Source organism: Tachysurus fulvidraco, chromosome 2 (assembly GCF_022655615.1).
Source record: "Tachysurus fulvidraco isolate hzauxx_2018 chromosome 2, HZAU_PFXX_2.0, whole genome shotgun sequence".
Classification (NCBI taxonomy): domain Eukaryota; kingdom Metazoa; phylum Chordata; class Actinopteri; order Siluriformes; family Bagridae; genus Tachysurus; species Tachysurus fulvidraco.
Window position 1 is genome coordinate 41,540,823 of NC_062519.1, and position 26,278 is coordinate 41,567,100.

A 26,278-nucleotide genomic window follows, 5' to 3' on the forward strand; every position below is an offset into this window, starting at 1 on the left:
TATCCATCCCGTCCCAAACTTCATTTATCCCGTGAAGTGACAGTAAATCCGTGAGTGCAAAATGGAAATAATTCTGAACCAACATGATTCACCTAAAATCCCGGATTCAGGTCTGAGTCATTCATCTAAAAATACTCATAAACTGCTTAAGCTCAACAATCCAAAAGGAATAGATATGAACAAGCTTAGCTGAAGGAGATAAGGAAGATCGCCGGTGATGTCCATCTTCTCACTTAATTTGGATGAACGTTGGTGTCAACGATAACAGCCCAAAAAAAAAAAAAGTTATATAATCTAACACAGTGATCTTCCCGGAAGCTCACATGAGGAACCCCCAGGTTCCTAAACGCTTAGGATTTGACAACAGGATCCATTTTACGATCCTGAAAGTCTATTAAACATTAAAGGTCTATAGATTGACACTTCCTCGATCTTAACTACATTCTTCTGCCCACTTACCCGAATAAAAAGCCGTTTATTATTAGTTTAGCGCCCCTCGTGGTAAGGTGGAACACGATAGCTAAATGTAACAGAGTTAATTCGGTTATATTGTGAAGATTAAAGGTAAACAGATCAATCATAGAAACAAGCTCGAGGACGAGGGGAGAGATCCCGCTGTTCACAGGACGACCTCAGGACAGCCGGGACGTGTGGTGGAAACCCAACACTGCTGATCATCCAGAGAAGATCCTGAGTGTGAAGCATGGTGGTGGTAGCGTTACGTTTCACCTTAACTTTAGTCTCTGGGTTTGTTTCTACGTCTGATGGCTGGTCGGTTTTAAACGCCTGCATTCAAATCTGACACAAACCTGCATTGATCAAACGATTAGCATAACGCTAACGTGGGATCCTCTCACACCTCACATGCTCTGTCCTGTCCAGGTGGAGGAAGTGAAGAGGAGGCAGCACTGCCTGATGTTCAGCTCGGCCGGACCTCAGGCTCACACTTACTATGTCAACTTCGACACGCTGGCTGAGTATCAGCGCTGGCATCGGCAGGCCTCGAAAGTAAGAATGTTTTTTTTTCATCAGGTCAATCGTCAGGCTTTTAATTTCGAGAGAGATTAAAGTCTGACTTTAGATATTCCAGTGTTTGTGTGTGTTGTAAACATGGAGAATTTTGGGGGCGTGTCTTTATTCTCATATACAATTATTTCCATCATAACTCAATAAATATGTAATTACATAACAATAAAAAATACACAGATACAAACAAAACACACAGTTTTTTTTATTTGCCAAAAAATAAAAGCAAGTCACCTAATATGTATATAATAATAGCTCAGACAGAGAAAGAGAGAGAGAGAGAGAGAGAGAGAGAGAGAGATGAAAGATGAAAATCTCATTCTGTCTTTATATAATAACATTTAGATTTCGATTCCTGGCATTTGGTAGACGTCTTTATCCAGAGTGACGTGCCAAAGGGTTTTGAAGTCTCTGTGACTGAATACATCAGTACTGCTGTACCTCTAGGACACAGACTAATGATACCATGAATTGAAAACTTAAATATAAACAGACAGGAAATTTGATCAGATACAATAGGACTTCCTCCTCGCTGTCATGGACCAGGCCTGCTTTCTGTCTTCTTCTTCTTCTTCTTCTTCTTCTTCTTCTTCTTCTTCTTCTAGTTTGCTAGCCAGTTATTCCATCTGGACTCCACTCACTACCTTCTTTCCTAAAGTGCATCCTGTAACGTGCCAAATGATCGATTTTGGCCGAGTGATTATTATATATTTTGTAATAGGAAAAAATCCAACGTGAGCTTTAAGCCGTGAGTCACATGACCCGATATCGGATATAGATATGAGCACATTAGCAGGCTCAGAGGTGGGGCAGAGGCAAAAAAAATACCCTCTAGGTGCTCTAACAGTGGAGAAGATGGAGCAGAGGAGTGCCCTAAATTCTGCCCTGCAAATGGGGGAAGCATATGACACAATGTTCCTCAAACTTGCAGGAAAATGAAAAGAAATACTCAAGGTTCTTCTGCTCTGATGTGAAAAATCTGATCCAAACTGTTTAAACACACACACACACACACACACACACACACACACACACACACACACACACACACACACACACACACAAACAGAGCGATATCTGATGTGTGATGGAAATCAAGTTATAGATATTGTTAATGCAGAGTAATATGTGTCTATTCTGAATGTTTATAGCTGCATTTTTATTTAATAAACACACATTTAATGGATTTATATTTTATTTCATGTTAATGTTAATTAACACTGGGATTAGAACAGAAACTGATTTATAGGACTTTTTCTCTCAGTATAAACAGTCGTCTGATGTTGTCTGTGAGTCTGATCTAAAATTAATCAGGACTCTGTCGTTCTTTCGGCGTGTTTTAGACGTGTGTTTTCCCCTCTGTTGATGATCTTACACTGAATTTTAGTAATGAAGAGAAACCTGAGCCGCTTTTTAGACGAACAAACACTCGGAGCTTCTCAGAGAGCAGAAATGGGTTTGATACCAACATTTACTCTGAACATACAAACATCTGTGTGGAAGAAAAAGAAGCGTTTTTGTTTTTCTGGATCTTTTCTATAAAAATATCACCTCTAGTGTTGTAGAGAAAAAACAGAAATAGTGATGAAACTCTACAAAGTCTTAAAGTCCTGAGTGTCTACTTAAATATGAGCTTCACATTAACACCACTGTGGAGCGAGACACGAGGAAGACGTTCGGTCATCGACACGGACATACTATGTCTTTTCTGGGAAGGTAAAGGGACGTGTCTTCGTCTTCATGAACGTTTGAGCACAAACCGGGAATGAGTGAGGAGGAACTGTTTAATATGATGAGAGAGGAAATAAAATCTGAGACGTCTGACGCGTCGCTGACGTCTGGAGATCTTATCTCTCCTCTTTGCTCCACTCTCAATGAGTGTCTTTATGAAACAACACCACAAAGCCAACAGCCACACACACACACACACACACACACACACACACACACACACACACACACACACACACACACACACACACACACACACACACGCACGCACACACACACACACACACACTTTATTTCTCATGTTTCCTTAAATAACATGGTGTGTCATGTCACCATAATTGCCATAATACTGCTGAAGGATTTCAGTGTGTGGAAAATCGAGTCAGACGCAGACGCTGTCTCTCTCACACTCTCTCTAACCGCCTTACATACTACAGGTGTGTCTCCGGAATCTCACTCACACTCTTATATATATATATATATATATATATATATATATATATATATATATATATATATATATATATATATATATATTTCCATGAAGTGTGGCTGACAAAACACGAACTGTATCAAAAAAAATTCAATTAGCTGCATTAAAATTTCATGATTCTTTTATTTAATGTCCAGAAAAATAATATTAGATTGAAGTTGTGGGAAATGTGCAATTTATTAAAAAAAAAAATCTGCTGTCATTCAGTTCACTTAAAGGTGGGGTCTCCGTTGTTTGAAATCCAATGTTGACATTTGAAATCACCAAAACAAACACGCCCCTAACCCAAACAGGTCCCACCCCTGTATCGATAGCTCCGCCCACACATACATACGTAACCCAGGCGACTAACAGAAAGAAACGTGTCTTTATCATAGCTGAAGAGAAGAACAATACGATTGTAGATAAACAAACAAGCAAAAATGCCACACAAGCATAATGATGTAAAGGACAAAGGCATATATTAGTTCTGTGTAACAAAGCAAAACCAACGTTACTCACCTATCGAGAAGGAAAAAAGCGCCTCGGCGTCTTAAGTAAAGTCGGCCACATATTCACAGGTCGGAGTTTCCCGAGTCGATAACTCCTGAGCTAAACGCTGTTACTACACAAAACGCGGTTGTAGCTGCCTCTCTACATTACTACGATAGAAAAGAGGTGTTATTTGTGTAGTAACAGCGTTTAGCTCAGGAGTTATTGACTCGGGAAACTCCAACCTGTGAATATGTGGCCAACTTCCTGCTCCTTCAGTTCTCTCCAGCGCTGGAAAGCTGATCCTATATTAACACGTCCTACTTCTTGCCTTATGGTAAGCCTTTCTTCTCTTTCTTTGTTTTTATCCTCCATGTCGATGTTAAAACCGCTTTCTGCTAATGTCAGACATGCGCACTGAACACTACAAAGTCGTAAAGTCCTGAGTGTCTACTTTCATATGAGCTTCATATTAACACTACAGTTGAGTGAGACATGTGGAAGACGTTCAGTCATCAACACGGACAGACTATGTCTTTTGTGGGAAGGTAAAGGGACGTGTCGTCATCGTCATGAATGTTTGAGCACAAACTTGGCCTGAGTGAGGAGGAGGAATCTCTCCACCCATATTGACAAGACACGCCCCTTTCTGCTCATTGGCTACATGTTTGTTTGGATTTTTGTTTAGTTTGTCGGCCCAACGCAGTTTTCTGAAGCATTTGACAAACATCGGAGACCCTAACTTTAAGTTTTTAATTATAAAAAAAAATAAAGTTATAAATACAACGATACCGGAGTTTAGATAAAATAATTTGTCACGATATTTCTATCATCGTATCGTCATATTCTTCAGTCCTACGTACGAGGGAGACGATTTTCTTGACATGTTTTCGTATCCTTTATCCTGAAAACAAACTAGTGATTATAAATAAAAAGAAATATGCACGTTTGCTCAAAATTAATGATGAATGTAATGTGCTCTGTGCTGACAAACATGCATTGTGTTGTATTTGCTGTAGTAATTTGGCTTGTGAAAGAAAAACATAACGTAAAATAAGTTAAACGTTAAACTGGCTCCGCCCACTGGCTCCAGAGAAATCCCTCCTACTTTTGTTGGCATTAGAAGAAATGGAGACGTACGGAAATTTCTGGGTTTTGACTGACATCCGTACCGTGACCTAAAGGAACGGTTTGATTCGGTTTAGAACCTTAGGGGCTTTTTAAACCTGGTCACTTCCTGCGTTTTCTGTGATCCGATATCTACCCGACGGTAAAAAGACCAGGTCTAAATGCCCTCCGAAACGTTTTCGAGACGGATATAAATCCGATGGTACAAACCCCTTCAGGAGGTGGTCTGGGACGCGTTTCAGATGAAACTGGACAGGTGTAAATGCATGTGGTTGTTCAAGCCACATACATTGACATTTGACATTTACAGCATTTAGCAGACACCCTTATCCAGAGTGACTTACAACTGAGCAACTGATGGTTAACGGCCTTGCTTAGGGGCCCAGCAGTGGCAGCTTGGTGGACCTGGGGGTTCGAACACATGACCTTGCGATCAGTAGCCCAACACCTTAACCACTGAGCTACCACATGCGTCAGCGCTATACTCCTCCCGAACGGAACTACGTCACTCGCAGGTGACTCACGAGTCCTGCATCACGCCAGAAACAAATATGTTTTCATACCAGTACTGGTGCCGAACTTTCATCCAATGTCTCGTCGGGTCTTAAAATGCGCTGCTGCCGCCAGCGAAAATGCAGCAAACAGTAATTGCTGTTTTTTGTAGCAACCACATACACCATAGTGTGTTCCATTTCAATTACCCCGGAAATGAGGTAAAATATATTAGCATTTTGGGCGGGAGTAGAAAGATCGGATCGATATCCGATTCGCCGAGACGCATTTATGTGGCCTGATGTAAATGGAACAGTTTTAACAAATCAGATAGCTATCGGATCAGAGACAACACACGAAGTGACCGGGTGTAAAAAGGCCCATAAATGTTTCTTTATAAGCGGAACCCAAAACGGTTCTTTCTATAGAATCGTTTTGAAGGTTTCATTAAAAGAATCCGGTGTGGTTCTCTGAAACTAATTGAGATGGTTCTAAACCAAAAACTCAACCCAACTCATTCATAAACACGCAATTTCAAAACATTTCGCATCCCAGATTCAAAACATCTACCTACAGATAAAACTCCAAAAGTAATGGCACCCATTTCACCTAAGCTTCCTCACTCTCTAAGGGTTCTTCAGGGAGTTGTGGTTTTCTTGGCTAAGTACAGAATCTTCTGTGGTGTGTGTGTGTGTGTGTGTGTGTGTGTGTGTGTGTAGGTGGTGTCTCAGACGATCAGTTTGGTGGATTTGTCCTGCTACAGTCTGGAGGAGGTTTCTGAATATCTCTTCTACAGCCAGGACGTCACACACCTCAACCTTCGCCACAACTTCATCAGTCTGGAGGGTCCTGGAGGTCTTTGCAACTTTAACAGGTAGAGACTTTTTTAAAAAATGTCCCACGTTACATTCTGTTAAACCTCACTGCTGCGTTTGAGTCGACTTCATTAAGATAAAAAAAATTCCAGGTTACGTAACGCATCGACCTTCAGTGCACAGCGTTCGTGTCAGACAGTGAGTGAGAACAAAACCATACCAGATGGTGCTATTAATGTTAACAGTCAACTTCTTGCATTGGCGTTTTACTGTTTGAGCTGGAAACGGTGTGTGTTTATGTGCCACGACGGGAAGCGGGCAGAATTTTACAGCACAAGATTTATGTAAGGAATCAGATCTGACTGTCTGGACTTTAGAATCTGATCCACGATGAACCGAAAAGAGAAAAGAAACGATGGATATTTACTGTGAAGTAGAAAGTCAGCACAGCGAATCTGCACAATTTCTGCACAAACTCGGAAATAAATACATTTTCGAGTCGATCGAGAACGTTTCGTTTAATTATACTGCATAATAATGAAATAATTAAATTTAATTATTAATATAATTTAGTGAAAAACAGGCAAAAATGTTGCATGTAGCTTTGGAACTTGCTGAAGTCGAAAAAAAAAATGTTTGCTCAAACGGTTTCATCTTTCACTCTCAATCATTTTGTTATTTTAAAAGTTTTTCAAATTTCCATCAATTTATTTTCTGATATTTATGTGTAAAGTCCAGGTCTTGTTCAAGGTTCAAGTTAATTGTCATAAAAATATAAAGAACTTTTTTTTTAAAAATCAGGAAGTGAATTTGCACCTATGTGTTTTAAGAGAATATCACGACACGTGGATTATTTTCCCCTTCACTGTGTGGTTTAGTAAGCGGGGAGCCATATCTGTAGGTCGTGACAACAAGCGAAAGCAGTGTGTTTAATTTTTATTACGTCTCTGACAGAAAAGATGGTATCAGTTTATTGAAATGAAAAGATGTCTAAATACGTCTCTGTGTGAGTTAATGATTGTACATCTTATCTTCTTATCTTCTGTGTATGTGTTTGTGTGTGTGTGTGTGTGTGTGTGTGTGTTTGTGTGTGTGTGTGTGTGTGTTTGTGTGTGTGTGTGTGTGTGTGTGTGTGTGTGTGTGTGTAGGTTCACTCAGCTGAAAAGTCTGAACCTGTCTCACAACCGACTCGGCGTGTTCCCCGAGGCCGTGTGTGAAATCCCGACTCTCTCCGAGCTCAACCTGTCCTGTAACGGACTCGACTCCGTGCCCACTCGCATCGGAAACCTCCAGAGGTCTGCAATCTCGTCATTCCCACAGTCTCACAGTTCGAAACGGTTTTTATTGTAGAAACAATATAATCCGCCTGATAAAGGTACAGGGTACATGTAGCAGTGATATCACTGGCCACGCCCCTAATCATAAAAACATTATGGCTGTTAAAGAGAATATGATACTGACCATAAAAGTTTATAGCATGTCTGCATGCTGTGATGCATATTCTGGTGATTATGAATATTCATCATCATTAGCATAATTAGATACAAATGAGCAAGAGTGCTGTATTTTTTTTAAGATGATATTTTTAACCTATTTATCTAACAACAACAATAACAATAACAATAATAATAATAATAATCGGTTACAAATGCTTAAAAGCATAGACGCAAAGAAGGAATTAATAGACAAATAAAAATAATGGTAAAGTATTAATAAAATACATTTTATATATAACGATTTGGACAAAACCGAGAACTATAAATCAGTTTAGTTTAGTTTAGTAATACCTCATGTGCAAATTATTAGATTTGGAAACTTCTGGAAACAAATAACTAGATAACTTAACTCGGCTTCTGTGAAATAAACCCGTGAGGATAAATCCTGAGTAATCTGAGCTTATTGTTCATCATGTACTAGTCAGCTAACAGACTTAGCAGAGCTTACTGAGGTCATTCTGTTAGGGATGACTGGCAGTACATGGTGGGGTTTCCTAATTTGCATATTCATAATTTTTATGATGTTATTAAACATCAAATGAATTAAGAAAAAAGTTAATAAATTTAGGTTTCAGAGATGAACATGTTTAAATATGTTTAAATAATGCTTTAACCCTGAGATGTTTTTCTAATTACTACAATACTCTTTAAAATCATTTGAACTCTTTGGATGTATATTAGGAAAATAACATTAAAATTATTATTAATATTTATTACAAATAAAAGATAGGGTTAAAGTTGTGCTTTCTGTGTTTTTTTTGTTTGTAAAATATTATTTAAATTAAATCTAATAAAATAAACATTCACACACAAAAGTCACATCTAATGGTGATTTTTTTTAATAGTCATATTTATATAATAATATTTTGGTGTATTATACGACGGACCACAGGAACAGAGACACGACGTTTTTTTTTAAGTTATTTTAATTAATTAGTATTTTATTTTTATTGCACTGTGAAACAAATAAATAAATACAAACTAATATTAAAAATTGATTCAAAAAGTAACAAATCAAGAAGGATTGATGAAAAATTCAGAAAATAATTAATAAATAGATATAAAAAATACCAGAGATGAAATTACTGAAATAATTAAAAAAAGTGTTAAAGATATTAATAAATATTATCTAAACATTTATAAACATTAAACATCACGGGTTTGGCAGATCTTGTAAAATTCCAGACATTTCATTCATTCATTATCTACCGCTTATCCGAACTTCTCGGGTCACGGGGAGCCTGTGCCTATCTCAGGCGTCATCGGGCATCGAGGCAGGATACACCGTGGACGGAGTGCCAACCCATCACAGGGCACACACACACTCTCATTCACTCACACACTCACACACTACAGACAATTTTCCAGAGATGCCAATCAACCTACCATGCATGTCTTTGGACCGGGGGAGGAAACCGGAGTACCCGGAGGAAACCCCCGAGGCACGGGGAGAACATGCAAACTCCACACACACAAGGCGGAGGCGGGAATCGAACCCCCGACCCTGGAGGTGTGAGGCGAACGTGCTAACCACTAAGCCACCGTGTCCCCCTTGTAGAGTATTTGTGTTGTTGTTTTTTTTACTGTGTTATGTGACGTATAAGATTTTTCATTTAATACGTTTTTGATGTGTTTTTTTTATCTCTCTTCCAGCCTGCAGACTCTTTCTCTGGATGGGAATCACTTGAGCTCTCTGCCTGATGAGATGGGGGACCTGGCGCAGCTCTGCAGTCTTGGGCTCTCCTTCAACACGTTCCCTCACATCCCCGCTGTGTTGGAGAGGCTCAGTGCTGTGGACCGGCTGCTCATGGCCGGGAACCGAGTCGAAGCCTTGGAACTCAGCAGACTGCTGAGGATGAGTCACGTCAAGAACATCGACTTACGGTGAGCCCAGTGTGCATCAGGGTGCTTTATTTAAGCCACCACAAACAAGTGCACACGAGCTGCTACTGATTGGATCAGTAACTAAATTAGTACCGGTGCTGAATCTGGTTCTGGCTTCCTACAGAAAGCCAAGAGAGGTGAACAAAGGCATGTGGGCGGAGCTAGAAATAGTTCTGCTCTTTTATCTCTTATTTTGTTGAGTCTTGATGGTCATGGTTTTGAGATATACTCAAATGTTTCAGATTCCTTTTTAGATTCCTGTTTCAGAATCTTTTTCAAAAAATGCCATAAAGTATTGGCACCCCCGCTAGTCTCCGGCCCACAATGAAACTCCGCCTGATGTCACAGTCCAGTCTTTTTTCTTTTAATTACACAATAAAAGATTGAACTGCAAAATCGGTCATCGTTCAAGAATCGAGGTCTCGTTCCATCGAGCGTCAAAAGTACAGACAGTTCTCTCCTGAGTGGTGCGACAGGTGGCAAAATCAGCCGACATGAGCGATATTGCTCTGATAGGTATAACAGAGGGTTGGAAGAAGGACTTGACATTGATGTGCTCTTCATTTACATACTCATGTATATTCATAAGTGCTAATGATGATGGAAGGTTTTTTTGGTCATTTTTGGAATGGATTGTTCTGGAGGACTTTAATGGCGTTTCTCCTCTGGTGTCTCTCGTTTCTTAGAGAAATGCAGCCAAACGCCAGATGTGAACAGATGGGTGTGAATTGGTGATAAATAATTAAAAAGAAAAAAAAAGGACAATAAATGTAATGAATCAGACTATGAATTTTTGGACTATGGTATTTGTCATGTTTTATAATTATGATTTTTTTTTAAATATAAAATTTAGCAAGCTCAATATGGTGTCTAAAGCTACAAAGCATCACGCTGTAGAGGGCAATAATACCATTCATTCATTCATTCATTCACTACCACTTATCCGAACTTATCGGGTCACGGGGAGCCTGATCTCAGGCGTCATCGGGCATCGAGGCAGGATACACCCTGGATGGAGTGCCAACCCATCACAGGGCACACACACACACACTCTCATTCACACACTACGGACAATTTTCCAGAGATGCCAATCAATCTACCATGCATGTCTTTGGACCGGGGGAGGAAACCGGAGTACCCGGAGGAAACCCCCGAGGCACGGGGAGAACATGCAAACTCCACACACACAAGGCGGAGATGGGAATCGAACCTGGAGGTGTGAGGCGAACGTGCTAACCACTGAGCCACCGTGCCCCCGGATATAATACCATTTACAAATAAATCTCAAATAACCGATTAAATTGAAAAATTTTTTAGAAGGAATTTTCTACCAGAACAAAACTGTGATTATGATCCTGAGCCCCACCTGAAAATGAGCCCAAACGAGCATAAGCAACGTCTTCTGTTTTAGTTTTAGTTTTGTTTTGTAAATTCACCCAAACTTTAAAATGTTACGGTTAAACCAATAAACACAAACATTGTCCATAACAGAAATGATTTGGGGGTTGAGATAAACATACGGTTTACTGGAGTTTTGTGATATCAAAAAATTAGTTGACCAATCACGTCCCATATGCAAATGAGTTCTAACCTGGTTAGTGATGATGACCATGTGGATAAATAAGATATGACTTTTACCGTTTAACGTCTCTATGGCTCTTTGCAGCTAGTCTCTGGCCTGGTGAGTTGCCTTCAGCTACATAGTTACATGGATATGTTTCTAATAAACAGACGACGTGCTACAGACGCCATTCAGACCGAACGGGACGTCTGCCTGTAAGTTAATGCTCCCGACATCCTCGGGTCAGGTCGAGCTTTTGTGGTTTCCGCTCGCTTTTTAATTACGATACTGAGTTTGATTTGTTCTCTGTGTGGGGTTTTAAATTTAAAGGGATTTGTGAACAGAACTCTTAAGAGATGGTTTTGTGCTTTTGTGGGAACATGAGGAGAGAGAAAGAAGAAAGAGACGGATGACAGGACGGTGTTTATTTTTCATTAAACATGTCAGAGTAGATCACAAATCCTCCATCTGATTTTAATAAACATAATCAGAACGAGGTTTATCCTCGACTCTGGCATGTTTTGTTAAAAAACAGCCGTCAGGTAAAGTTTATGAAGAAACACGATTGAATCATCGAGGCAAAAATCTCAGTGCTTTCATTTTAAAACACAAATTTTCTCAGTAGTGTTTCAGTGAAACTGATTTGTGGGTGGAGCTAGGGTTATGATGCCACAAAAATAAGCGACCAGTCACATTCTTTATGCAAATTATGAGCGGATGTTGATGCAGAATCTTGTTAGCGTCGAACAAACGATTGCTGTCATGGTGACATCCTATTCTGATGATATCTTACCCGGTAGCTGTAGCTGAATTGACCGTCGTTAGCGATATTACTCTGTTAGGGATCGTAGGATGAAGACTGTGGGTTGGGGCTAATTTGCATACTCATGTATATTCATATATGCTGCTATTTTTAATGAGCTCTGGAATATTTTTGTAGTCATGTTCAGGCATAAATATATTGAACAGTTGATTTTTCCACATAGTTGATTTTCGTAATTATTGAAAACGACGTTAAAGGACGTTAATGACGTTAATGACATTTCTCCTCTGGTGTCTCTGAGTTCTTGTGTGAAAAACACAGACAAACACCAGATGTGAGGAGAGGGATCGGAGTTCCCACTGAGCTTTCGGTTCCTTCCCTCCATCCCTCCCTCCGATGCGGATGCACTCCTCGGGAGAAGCTGTGTAAGCAGCTGTACACGCGTCAGAACATTAAGGAACATTAAGAGACGGCTTTTTCGCTTATTCCGGTGCGAACAGCGAGGCTCGCGGCGCTCGTCAGGGGCCACAGTTTCTCTTCTCTCTTCTGTGTAAAGTTTCCTATTTTTGTGTCACACTGTTCGACGCTTTCCTCTTTTGTTTGTTAAAGTCCGATTTTCCATTTCCTGCTGTTCGGCACACTAAATAAGGAGGATGTAAACGATCTGGTTTTATTTTAAGCAATGATATTCTCAGTTATCATGAGAAGCAGGTGCGGAAACTTTAGATCCTCCTTCAGGTTCAATGTGATTTCGATTCAGAGACTAAAACGATTCTGGATGGATTTTGATTCTTGTTTTGGTTTCACTTTTATAGCATAAGAGTAAAGCGATCTTTATTAAATCTTTACTTTTTAAATCGTTTAGATTTTTAACTTTTTTAAAAGTCACATTTTGTAGAACATCAAGTAAAATCGGCCGATTTCATCCTGAATGTTTGTAAAATGTAAAAAAAACTTTTATAAAAATGTATTTAATAAAAAAATTGTTGTTTATTATTTATTTTACTTTGATTTTGATTTTAATTGAATTCTATTAATAGAAAAACATTTTAAAATGCAAATATTTTTAGATATCAAATTATTAATATTTGATTAAAAGTAAGGGGAGGCACGGTGGCTTAGTGGGTAGCACGTTCGCCTCACACCTCCAGGGTCGGGGGTTCGATTCCCGCCTCCACCTTGTGTGTGTGGAGTTTGCATGTTCTCCATGTGCCTCGGGGGTTTCCTCCGGGTACTCTGGTTTCCTCCCCCAGTCCAAAGACATGCATGGTAGGTTGATTGGCATCTCTGGAAAATTGTCCGTAGTGTGTGTGTGTGCCCTGTGATGGGTTGGCACTCCGTCCAGGGTGTATCCTGCCTCGATGCCCGATGACGCCTGAGATAGGCGCAGGCTCCCCGTGACCCGAGAAGTTTGGATAAGCGGTAGAAAATGAATGAATGATTAAAAGTAAAAAAAAAGTTATAAATAAAATTCACCTTTTCTTTCTTTTTTTTTTACTTCTGTGTTGCTGACAGTTGTTAAGTTGAGCTTCATTTCTTCATACGCATCCTGATTAATCGTCTTTAAGTATCATGATTTATTATTTTTATCATGTCGTTACACACCTGAACACTGGGCATGAGGTGGGAGCGTGCACACACACACACACACACACACACACACACACACACACACACACACACACACACACACACACACACAAACACACAGGAGTTATGCGGTAAAGCATCTGTCTGTCGGTATGTTTTGGGGACTGGGGAGGGAAACAGAGAACCCACCTGGACTCTGAGAACATGTGGAGCTCCATCCAAACACTAACTTGAGCTCAGGATGGAACCCTGAAACTGTGATTGGAGAAAAATACACAGTCATATTTTATGCTGCTTCCCATTTATGGCTTTGTATACATTTATAACTTCCTGCATTGTTTTCACACATGTGCGTTTCCTTCCAGTCTAAACAGACTCTGCAGCGTAAAAAGCGAGACTCTGGAGCCCATAAAGCAGCTCGTCCAGCTGGACCTGAGGGACAACCGGCTGACCGAACTGGACCTGAGCGCCGCCTGTAACCTGGACATGCTGCACTGCGAACGTAACCAGCTGGAGGCGCTCACTCTCAGCGGCTTCATGCTACGTAGCCTGTACGCCAGCAACAACCGTGAGTACCACATTTCTGTCACTCTCTCTCACACACACACACACACACACACACACACACACACACACACACACACACACACACACACACACACACGCACACACACACGCACACACACACACTCTTTCTAAGCGATCATGTGTGCAGTGTGTTATATTCTCTACAATGTTCTCTCACAGGTTTAGCTACGATCAGCATCTATCCCGTTCCCAATCAGCTGACGCACATGGACGTGTCCTGGTGAGTTCAGAGTTCGCGTCATCCTAGAGCGTGTGTTTATAAAACCCTCGAGTTGCATCGAAGCTAGCTAGCTAGCCTTGTTCAAAATTAGCACGTCCGAATTTAAACCGATTCACCTCACCAAATTGATCTCAGGTCACCTTTCGAGCATTAGCTGTCCAAATTACAAAACAAAACAATACAAACTGTTGTATCCTGTTAGCTAGCATGCTAACAGACTTGACTCTTGTCTATTAAGCATTCATTATAGAGTTTTATTATTCTTATTTGTTTGTTTCTTGGATGATTTATTTATTTATATATATTTTTTGTATTAGCCAAAACAAGGCTATTTGACTGACAGGGCAGATAACCAATCACAGCCTGTCAGCAAACTCAACAGATTTTCTTATTTACTTTTTAAGAATAAACACTTTTATAACTTTTGATGGGGGGACACGGTGGCTTAGTGGTTAGCACTTTCGCCTCACACCTCCAGGGTCGGGGTTTGATTCCTGCCTCCGCCTTTTGTGTGTCTGTGGAGTTTGGGGGTTTCCTCTGGGTACTCCGGTCCAAAGACATGCATGGTAGGTTGATTGGCATCTCTGGAAAATGCCCTGTGATGGGTTGGCACTCCGTCCAGGGTGTATCCTGCCTCGATGCCCTATGACGCCTGAGATAGGCACAGGCTCCCCGTGACCCGAGAAGTTCAGATAAGCGGTAGAGAGTGAGAGATAACTTTTGATACATTAAATTTTCACCATTATTTGACATAAAGAAGTTCTGAGGCTAAGCTACATTTAAGCTAATTGTAATAACAATTGTTTAAGCTTCAGCTTTAATACAAGCTAGTAAAATTTAGGCTAGCATCTGTTCTGCTAGTTAAATAGATTAGAATGCAAGTTAGCTAGCTAGCCTGAATGATGATTACAGATTGCTGAGAAGTCTTTGAATTCATGGATAACTTAACCGAGTTAAACACTCTGGGGTTGTTTTTTTTTTTTTTGATGATGGGACAGGAACGTTATGGAGAACCTGCCTGACTGGGTGTGTGACAGCAGAAAGCTCGAGGTGCTGGACGTCTCCCACAATCTGCTGTCGGAGCTTCCGGTCAGGTCGGTGACGTCCATGAGTGTTCATACAGCAGGTCTAAGTGTCAGTCGTGTCGTTGCTTCGTATTAATGCGAGTTCCTGCACGATGATGTCAATCCGGTCGAGTCAGAGATGAAAATATCGGCAGACATCATTGAAACGCGAGAACTGATGAATCTGGAAACTCGGCAGTCCTCCTCCACATCCATTTATACCTTCTTCTTACAAATGTTTTTTCCCCCCTATCTATATTAATTGTCTTCTAATTAATTTTGCTGTTGGCTTCCAGTCAGGATTCTGTCGTTCTTTCGGCGTGTTTTAGACGTGTGTTTTTCCCTCTGTTGATGATCTTACACTGAATTTTAGTGATGAAGAGAAACCTGAGCCGCTTTTTAGACGAACAAACACTCGGAGCTTCTCAGAGAGCAGAAATGGGTTTGATACCAACATTTACTCTGAACATACAAACATCTGTGTGGAAGAAAAAGAAGCGTTTTTGTTTTTCTGGATCTTTTCTATAAAAATATCACCTCTAGTGTTGTAGAGAAAAAACAGAAATAGTGATGAAAGTCTTAAAGTCCTGAGTGTCTACTTAAATATGAGCTTCACATTAACACCACTGTGGAGTGAGACACGAGAGTGCTGAGTTAAGTGTGACCGGAGAAGACCGGAGCTGAAACGTTAGTGTAAATAAGTTTAGCTGGCTTGTCGAGAACTTAAACACAATTCTTTGTCACCGCAGACGTATAAATCAGCTGTTGGTCTTGAGTTAAGGAAGCGATGATGACTAGACCTGAACACTGTGTCTGTTTTTATGTCTGTTTCCTTCATTAGACTGCTCAGTGGTCTAAATCTGAGGAAGCTGCTGCTTGGCAGTAACTCGTTAAAGCGTGTACCTGAGTTCCTCGATCACATCCCTCTGGAAACCCTCGACCTGCAGCACAACAGACTCACTGAGCTCCCAGAGAGCTTTTTCTCCAAGGCCTTAAAGTAGGTTTAACTTTATCTGTCTGTCTGTCTATCACTCTCTCTCTCTCTCACTCTGGTTGTCTCTAGTTGTTGGGGCAAGTCGTGGCCTAATGGTTAGACAGTCTGAATACTAAGAACCGTAATCCTAAGGTGTTGGGTTCGCATAAATGGCTGCCCACTGCTCCGGGTGTGTGTTCACTGCTGTGTGTGTGTGTGTGTGTGTGTGTGTGTGTGTGTGTGTGTGTGTGTGTGTGTGTGTGTGTGTGTGTGTGTGTGTGTGTGTGTGTGTGTGTGTGTGTGTGTACTTTGGATGGGTCAAATGCAGAGAACGAATTCTGAGTATGGGTCACCGTATGTCACGTCACTTTCACTTTCTTACCCATTCTTTATTTCTCTGTCTGTCTGTCTCTCTCTCTCTCTCTCTCTCTCTCTTTCCCACTCTCACTCTATCTGGCTTTTTCTCAAGCTCTCTGGATGTTTTTCTTTCACTTGCGCTTCTTCTTCTCTCTGTCTCTCTTCTGGTCTCTCTTTCCCACTTTCCCACTCTCATTTCAATTTCCTCTCTCTCTCTCTCTCTCTCTCTCTCTCTCTCTCTCTCTCTCTCTCTCTCTCTCTCTCTCTCTCTCTCTCTCTCACACACTCACTTTCTCACTCTCTGTCCCTTTCTCTCTCCCTTTCTCTCTCTCTCTCTCTCTCTCTCTCTCTCTCACACACACACACACACTCACTTTCTCACTCTCTGTCCCTTTCTCTCTCCCTTTCTCACACTTTCTCTCTCTCACACTCTCTCTCTCTCCCTTTCTCATACTTTCTCTCTCTCACACTTTCTCTCTCTCTCTCTCTCTCTCTCTCTCTCTTTCTCTCCCTTTCTCTCTCCCTTTCTCTCTCCCTTTCTCCCACTCTCTTTCTCTCTCTCTCTCTCTCTCTCTCTCTCTCTCTCTCTCTCTCTCTCTCTCTCTCTCTCTCTCTCTCTCTCTCTCTCTCTCTCTGTCCATATCAGTCTCTTTACTGTGATGACAGATACAAACGTTTGTATAGCTGAAGTTTGGATACAATAAAAAATGTAAATACCTTTAATAGTACAGTAAAAAAAACACTAATGTGAAACTTGTGAGAATAAAAAAAAACCCAGAATAAAAAGTAATATTGTAATAGTGTGTGTGTGTGTGTGTGTGTGTGTGTGTGTGTGTGTGTGTGTGTGTGTGTGTGTGTGTGTGTGTTTAGATGTACAGTATTCTGCTTATTAGAAGACACGGTCACTCACTGTTCCTCACCTGCTGCCAAGTTCATCTCTCTCTCTTTCTCTCGTTTAATCCACTTCTTATCCGTGGATTCATTTCTCCCATGTTAGCGTGGGAAAGGAAGCAGGCGTGGGGGTGTGGTGCTGTAACACGAGAACACACAAGTAATTTCCTGTGGGCGAGGTCATCGGTCACTCAGCCTTTACGGAACCAAATCTTTAATAACGTTGTCTCTAGCAGCGTGGAGTCTTTTAGAGCGTCTCATCTTCTTTAGCTGGGAGATTTTTTTTTTTTGATAAGTGTTTTCATTCCATTAAGTGATGCGAACCTATCGATTTCCTGTTCCTATCCTTTCTCGTCCATTTCATCCTGAGATCACTGTTGAGAAGTCGTTCTAGCACAGGCATTATTGTGGGGAACTCAGCAGAGTGTATATATATATATATATATATATATATATATATATATAAAGATATTTTTAAACATATAACCTGTGTTTTTGTTTTTTTAGTTTAAAATACCTGAACATATCAGCTAACACACTGGAGACAATCCCGCCGAGTAGCCAAACTGAGGAGAACCTCAGCACACTCCAGGAGCTCTACCTCACTGGGAACAACCTGACCGAGGACTGCGCCGCCCTGCTGGTGGGACACCAGAATCTACGGGTTTTGCACATGGCCTATAACCAGCTCCTGTCTTTCCCTGCAAGGTATCATAGTCTCTGTAATGTTTTCAGTTAGACAGCAAAAATATCATATCGTAGCATAGTGTGTTAAAGCCTAGAAAATGACTACCTACATGATTACACACGTTCATTCATTCATTCATTCATTCATTCATTCATTCATTCATTTTCTACTGCTTATCCGAACTTCTCGGGTCACGGGGAGCCTGTGCCTATCTCAGGCGTCATCGGGCATCGAGGCAGGATACACCCTGGACGGAGTGCCAACCCATCACAGGGTCGCACACACACTCATTCACACACACACACTCACACACACTACGGACAATTTTCCAGAGATGCCAATCAACCTACCATGCATGTCTTTGGACCGGGGGAGGAAACCGGAGTACCCGGAGGAAACCCCCGAGGCACGGGGAGAACATGCAAACTCCACACACACAAAGTGGAGGCGGGAATCGAACCCCCAACCCTACATGCCTGAGATAGGCACAGGCTCCCCGTGACCCGAGAAGTTCGGATAAATGAATGAATGAGTAAAATTTGTTCATACATTAGTCACATGACTGTCTGGACTGTTCTATTCATCTTCAGTAATGTGTGTTGCTAAAGGAAGATTTATGAAGAACATGAGGGCTTTTCTTTATTTGCTTATTCATTGCTGCTTTTAATTATCTAACTTTTTTTTTTTTAGTATAGCTGTCTAGGTAGGAAAGGTTGATCCTGGACGAGAAGCCTAAATAAATATACAGCCACCAATTTGAGAAGCTAACACCATCAGAACATGTTCTCACCTTTAGTTGTTTCACATACTCCATAGTTAACAACTTTAACGTTTATTTACACGTTTTAGCTTGGGAGAACCCTCCTTAGTACGAGATATTATTAAAAAAATAAAATATTTTAGTAGTTTATTATTTTCCAGTGTGATAGTCCTCACTTTCGGTCATGATATGTGGACCATTAGAGCAAAGAAAAACCTGAGTAATGAATCATTAGCCTGAAAATTTGAGAAACTTACTTTGTGACATTTCCTATGAAATAAAATAGACAAGCGATTTGTAAAAAGATTCCTTTCTGAGGTTTTCACGTTTTTCTCTCTCTGCGTTGACGTTGTCAGTAAGCTGAGCAAGCTGGAGCTGCTGGAGGAGCTGAACGTGAGCGGTAACAAGCTGAAGACCGTCCCATCCACCGTGTCCAGCTGTAAGAGACTTCACACCCTCATCTCACACTCCAACCACATCAGCGTCTTCCCTGAGGTCCTGAACCTGCCCGAGATAAAGGTCAGTGTGAGCACACGTGTAAAATGTCATCCGTCAGCATGAGGAAAACCTCGGAGGTATTTATTGATGCCTCGGGAACGAGGGTAAGAACAAAATAATGAGCCCAGAAAGAGAAACACAAATGGTTATAGGAGATAAAATCAGCCAGTGAGGTAAAATGAAATGGATGAACTCGAGAACATAACACAGTGAAGTGGACCAGGATCGTTAGACGTTATGTGAAGATGTCTAAGGATGTTTATGTCTCCAGGGTAAGATTTACCAATGTATTAATCAGTGGGGTGCCAATAGTTTTGAAACCGGTGTGAGAGTTATACATTATTATATACATAATAATCTACATCTCCAAGAATTACTTATTCCATGTGGCATTAGTTAATTACCTAGCTATTTATAAAATATATTGTTATAAAATATATTGTTAAAAAAATCAATAAAATTTAATTCAATAAAATACACCATTTATACAATTAAATAAAATCTAAATAAAAGTAAATGTGTTTAAATTAATACATATTGTTAAACATTATGCATGAATAATACATATATATGGTAATTTTTATTTATTTAAAAAAAATTTTAATCACATAAAACTACACCCAAAATAGGGCTGGGCGATATGGCTGAAAACCGTATCACGATATCAGTGTGTCATATCGGTCGATATCGATAATTATCGATATTCTTTATGACCCATTTAAAATAAGGACCAGGAGAAAAATATTTTACAATTAAACATTTTTATTTTAAACGTAACCTTCCTCTGATCAGAATCCCCTCAGTTATTAAGACAGAAATGTCGACAACCAGGAAACCTCCAATAATTATAATGTAAACATGAGTCTAAAGTCACAATGAACACTTAACTATTATCTCTTAACATTTAAGGTGAGAAATGACAGAAAATGTAAGAAATGCTTAATAAAGTGTAATAAAATAGAGCAAAGTGTTAAATATAAACAGAGAAACCTGAGAATTTAGTGCTAGGGAGTTCACTAGCTGTTCACCTTCTAGTGAATAAAGTGTGTAAAATATGTGCAGTGTTTTGTAAACAGAAATAAAACTGAGGTAGACTGAGATACATCTGTAATATAAAACACAAACCTGATGCACTACAGTAACATTGTTTGAAATATAAAACCTGCAGAAATATGAAAAAGTAGCTTGAAGTAGAACTATTCGATCACGTGTCTATCGCGATACATATCGTTATCGTTTTATCGCCCAGCCCTAACCCAAAAATAGCATTTTTAGATTTTTTTTTTACTTGATATTTTAAAACGTAGTGAGATTCATCAGACTGTAAATCCTGGAATAAACAAATTGATTGATTTTACATTGTTATAGAAAATCTTTCACATTTTCCAGAAATCTTTCAGGGTTTTACTCCTTTTTCAGAAATGCTCACTGTCTGTGGCTACATTTTTATAATGTAGGTTTTTGTGCTTTGTGCTATATATATATTATTCTGATATTGATTCAGGGGCATGGTGGCTCAGTGGTTAGCACGTTCGCCTCACACCTCCAGGGTTGGGGGTTCGATTCTCACCTCCGCCTTGTGTGTGTGGAGTTTGCATGTTCTCCCCGTGCCTCGGGGGTTTCCTCCGGGTACTCCGGTTTCCTCCCCCGGTCCAAAGACATGCATGGTAGGTTGATTGGCATCTCTGGAAAATTGTCCGTAGTGTGTGTGTGTGTGTGAGTGAATGAGAGTGTGTGTGCCCTGTGATGGGTTGGCACTCCGTCCAGGGTGTATCCTGCCTCGATGCCCGATGACGCCTGAGATAGGCACAGGCTCCCCGTGACCCGAGAAGTTCGGATAAGCGGTAGAAAATGAATGAATGATATTGGATCACTGTAGGATTTGGGTCTGGGTTTTTTACTTTTCAGCGATTCCTTGGTGGATTTCCTGGGATGTTTTTGTCATGTTTCAAGGTCCAATTCCACGTCATCTTAAATGTTTTGACAGATGGTCTCAGGTATTCCTCAAGCACCTTCTGATACGATGTAGAATTCGTAGTGGATTCTATGATGGTGAGCTGAGCAGGTCCTCCTGCAGCAAAACATCTCCAATCCAGAACACTTCCACCTTCATGTTTCACAGGTGGTATGAGGTTCTTTAGCTGAAATGCTGTATTTGGTTTACACCAAACATTTTCTCTGTTATGGTCTCCAAATAATTCCGTTTTAGACTCTTCTGTTACCGCACATTATTCCAGAAGTCTTGTCCTTTGTCTCTGTTCTTTCACAAGCTTCGGTCTTGTCCTCATGTTTCTTTTAAGACAGTAATGTTTTCCTCCTTCACACCTCCCATGATCATTAAAGTTCAGTCTGTTTTTGATTGTACATTAGTCCCTCACCAGATTCACCTGTAGCAGGAGCTTGCTGTAGGTCCTGTGATGATATCTTAGGGTTTCTGGAGACGTCTTTAATCGTCTTGCAGTCTGCTCTTGGGATGAATTTGCTTGGATGTCCTAACATCACCAGGTCAGGACATCCAAGCAAATTCATCCCAAGAGCAGACTGCAAGACGATTAAAGACGTCTCCTGAAGGCCTCAGAGAGCTTTTTTGGATCTCACCATAGTGAAACCTCTCACTTCAAGAATTAAGAGCAAACCAAACTGAATATCTGAGGATTAAATAAGACAAATCTTCTTCAAAATGCTCGGTAGCGATGTTCTGATAACTTACACCTGATGAGATACACATGTAGGTCATTTTAAGTACAAATAAATGTGGGTGTGTTACATTTACCTCACCAAGAAATTGGATTTTTTTTAAATGACATTTTATAGATTATTTAAAAAAGACTTTTCTTTAACACTATTTAAAAAAAACACACAGGCTGGGGCGTCCTTATACGAAGTTAGGTATTTGCCTATATTTAACATAACTGTGTGTGTGTGTGTGTGTGTAGCTCGTAGATGTGAGCTGTAATGAGCTCACTGAGATCCTGCTGCCTGATTCCGTCCCAGCCACACTACAGGAACTCGACCTGAGCGGGAACGGAAGCCTGATGCTGGAACACAAAACCCTCAACATGTTCAGGTGAGTAATCACACCAGCGTGGAGCGCAGACGATACCACATACACCAGGAGTTTTTTTTAGAGAGAAGCGAGTGATGGAAACATCAGAGCCATTTTCACTGACTGCTCATCAGCTGTTATGAAACCGTGGTGTGTTCAAACCCAAACATTTTACTGTTTAAAATAAAATGATATGCTTCTCTTATACTCTTTACATTTCTGACAGGTGTGTTAAGTTCAAATTCAGGTTTTGCTTTATTGTCAAATCTTCCACATGTACAGTACATACATACATGCATTACTCTCAGTTCCAAGGTGCATATAGATAATACTAACAAACAGAAAAATAAAGCAGCGCTATGCACATGGCAGATAAAGTGCAAATGAGCAGACCGATGCTGCACAAAATGACCGGTGAATGTCCATCGTATGTTAGTGGGGTGGGGGGTGGGGGGTGGAAGGACCTGCGGATGTTGGGTCTGGAGGGATGGGGTGGGTTCATAGGTCTGTGGTGCCTGCGGCAGAAAAGGGAAGGGGGGCAATTTCGGGAGTGAGTTCAGCTTCCTGACAGCCTGATGAATGATGCTGTCCTTCAATCTGTTGGTCCTGGCCCGGAGACTCCGCAGTCTCGTCCCTGATGGCAGCAGACTGAAGAAGCTGTCTGATGGCTAGGTGGAATCACCTGCAATGCAGAAGGCTTTGCAGGTGAGACGGGTCTCGTAAATGTCCTGGAGGGAGAGAGACACCAATAATCTTCTCAGCTGCTCTCACTATGCGCTTTAGTGCAGGATGCGATGCAAGCACCGTACCACACAGTGATGCAGCTCGATAGGATGCTCTCGATGGTGCATCTGTAGAAGGTGTGCATGATAGGGGGTGTGGCTATAAGTGTAGTAAAGCACACAATAATTACTGCAATCGCAAAAATCACGAAATCTTAAAGGTACCGAATAACAGATGTTATAACCGTGTTTTATCCGCACAGATTCTTTTCTTGGTCAGTTTTCTACAGATCTGAGGAAAATGTAGATGTTCCAGATCGCCTCGGTTAATCAGCGCATACAAAGGGCTTAAGGGCTAAATCCAACTCGTTTATTATTAGATTTATGACATAAGTTATGGTTGGTGTTCTGTTTTTTTGTGATGAAATAAATTCGAAATTATTCAATTTAATTATACAAAAAAAAAACTATAATAAAAATATAAAAAATAATAAATAAAATAAAAAATAAAATAAAATAAAATAAAAGTTTTTTTTCCACAAGAAACCCTCAAAATAGATGAATTTGCATTCTCATGAATAAACATCAGCGTAGAAGGCGCTAAACTGAAAAGTGCTTTATGTGGGTGAACTTTAACCTTTTGGGAATATTAGAAGGGTTTTCTTTCATCTGGAAGCTCCTTTTTCCTGTAGGGTTAAAAACTAAGAAAAAGTTTTTTTTTTGTTTCAGTACTTGACCTATCAGGTGGAAATTAAGTGATGAGAGAAACAAACTGAAAGACGTCTAATGGAGAAATCAAGCTAGGCTAGTTTGTTAGCTTACATTAGCTAGCAGTGTAAATAGGGTTCAGTAAAAAACAAAAAAATAGAAATCTGATTAATCAATACATTTATGCTGGGTATGAATTTCTTTGTGGGGACACGGTGGCTTAGTGGTTAGCACGTTCGCCTCACACCTCCAGAGTTGGGGGTTCGATTCCCACCTCCGCCTTGTGTGTGTGGAGTTTGCATGTTCTCCCCGTGCCTCAGGGGTTTCCTCCGTGTACTCCGGTTTCCTCCCCCGGTCCAAAGACATGCATGGTAGGTCGATTGGCATCTCTGGAAAATTGTCCGTAGTGTGTGTGTGTGTGTGTGAGTGAGAGTGTGTGTGTGTGCCCTGTGATGGGTTGGCACTCCGTCCAGGGTGTATCCTGCCTCGATGCCCGATGATGCCTGAGATAGGCACAGGCTCCCCGTGACCCGAGAAGTTCGGATAAGCGGTAGAAGATGAATGAACGAACGGATTTCTTTGTGATATTTGATTCTGAATTTAACACAGTTTTGAAATCTTTTAGTTAATTATTACAAATTCAGGTTCAGATTCTGTTGTCTGGAATGTGACTTCCTGCTGAAATCTCTTTCTCTCAGTCATATAACTACTTTGAAGCTGGACCAGAAGCCATCTCTGAGCACAGCGGAGTCGCAGGTCTCGTGCGTTCTCTGGGATCACGGCTACGCTGAGATGAGTGGCCAGAGGAACAAGTGAGCAGCACAAATCATCCACAGTAATCCCTCTGCAGTGTTGGCAGTGTGTTTCCTCCCGGTGCTCGAGTCACCTCGCTGCGTGTGGTTGTAAAGAAGGTTTTTCATGTTTATTGATGCATTTGTGCCACGCTGTCACTCGGAGGGTCATCAGTGTCTATCAGTGTCTCTTTTTCTACACCAAGTGCTGATGAATTCTCTTTTCTGATCGGTCACGAGGTGTTCAATCATTTTCTGACAGAGGCTGGAAAAGCTCACAAAATTAAAATGCAATCTGTGGTGATGTCACTAACGTGTCACAGGCTTTTACACGCAACAACGTGCTAAGTGCTAGTTACTGTAAACCTGTGCCAATACTTTTGCTCATATAAAAAAATCTAGTGTTCCAACACATATTCTAGATTTTGTTTATTTTTAACTCCTCTAGAAGTAAATATCAGACAACAAAAGCAGAAATTTGATGCATGAGCTCATATTCATCTTTTGATGTCTTCATTGTGTATCAATGTGTGTCTTGTTGTTCCATATATTTCTTTATATATATTAAAGGTGAGGTCTCCGATGTTTGAAAGCCAATGTTGACATATAAAATCGCCAATACAAACACGCCCCTAACCCAAACGGGTCCCACCCCTGTATCGATAGCTCCGCCCACACATACATACGTAACCCAGGCGACTAACGGAAAGAAACGTGTCTTTATCATAGCTGAAGGGAAGAACAATACGATTGTAGATAAACAAACAAGCAAAAATGCCACACAAGCATAATGATGTAAAGGACAAAGGCATATATTAGTTCTGTGTAACAAAGCAAAACCAACGTTACTCACCTATCGAGAAGGAAAAAAGCGCCTCGGCGTCTTAAGTAAAGTCGGCCACATATTCACAGGTCGGAGTTTCCCGAGTCGATAACTCCTGAGCTAAACGCTGTTACTACACAAAACGCGGTTGTAGCTGCCTCTCTACATTACTACGATAGAAAAGAGGTGTTATTTGTGTAGTAACAGCGTTTAGCTCAGGAGTTATTGACTCGGGAAACTCCAACCTGTGAATATGTGGCCGACTTCCTGCTCCTTCAGTTCTCTCCAGCGCTGGAAAGCTGATCCTATATTAACACGTCCTACTTCTTGTCCTTATCGTAAGTCTTTCTTCTCTTTCTTTCTTTGTTTTTATCCTCCATGTCAATGTTAAAACCGCTTTCTGCTAATGTCACACACGCGCACTGAACACTCTCTCCGCCCATATTGTCCGGCCCCGCCCATTTCTGCTCATTGGCTACACGTTTGTTTTGATTTTTATTTTTATTTTTGTTTATTATTTGCCCCGACTCAGTTTTCTGAAGCATTTCTCAAAAATTCGAGACCCCACCTTTAAACTCCTTTTTCTTGAATTTAAGGTTATAGCTTTTTGTTGATATATATATATATATATATATGTTTCAACAAAAAGCAATAAACTTAAATTCAGGAAAGAGGAGTTTAAGCATAAGACAATAAGTT

General features: G+C 40.6%; 1 protein-coding gene across 2 annotated transcripts in view; it reads left to right on the plus strand.

Annotated features, from left to right (window-relative positions):
* Positions 1-26,278, plus strand: part of phlpp2 (PH domain and leucine rich repeat protein phosphatase 2) — a 51,550-nt gene that overhangs the window by 15,171 nt on the left and 10,101 nt on the right. For both annotated transcript variants that reach the window (XM_027178442.2, XM_027178443.2), the window contains 12 exons: positions 883-1,008; positions 6,061-6,215; positions 7,305-7,451; positions 9,306-9,536; positions 13,816-14,018; positions 14,198-14,258; positions 15,257-15,352; positions 16,164-16,319; positions 18,051-18,251; positions 19,348-19,510; positions 22,426-22,556; positions 24,664-24,777. In XM_027178442.2, the coding sequence (XP_027034243.1) occupies positions 883-1,008; positions 6,061-6,215; positions 7,305-7,451; positions 9,306-9,536; positions 13,816-14,018; positions 14,198-14,258; positions 15,257-15,352; positions 16,164-16,319; positions 18,051-18,251; positions 19,348-19,510; positions 22,426-22,556; positions 24,664-24,777 (1,784 nt within the window). The remainder of the gene's footprint in view (positions 1-882; positions 1,009-6,060; positions 6,216-7,304; positions 7,452-9,305; positions 9,537-13,815; positions 14,019-14,197; positions 14,259-15,256; positions 15,353-16,163; positions 16,320-18,050; positions 18,252-19,347; positions 19,511-22,425; positions 22,557-24,663; positions 24,778-26,278) is intronic.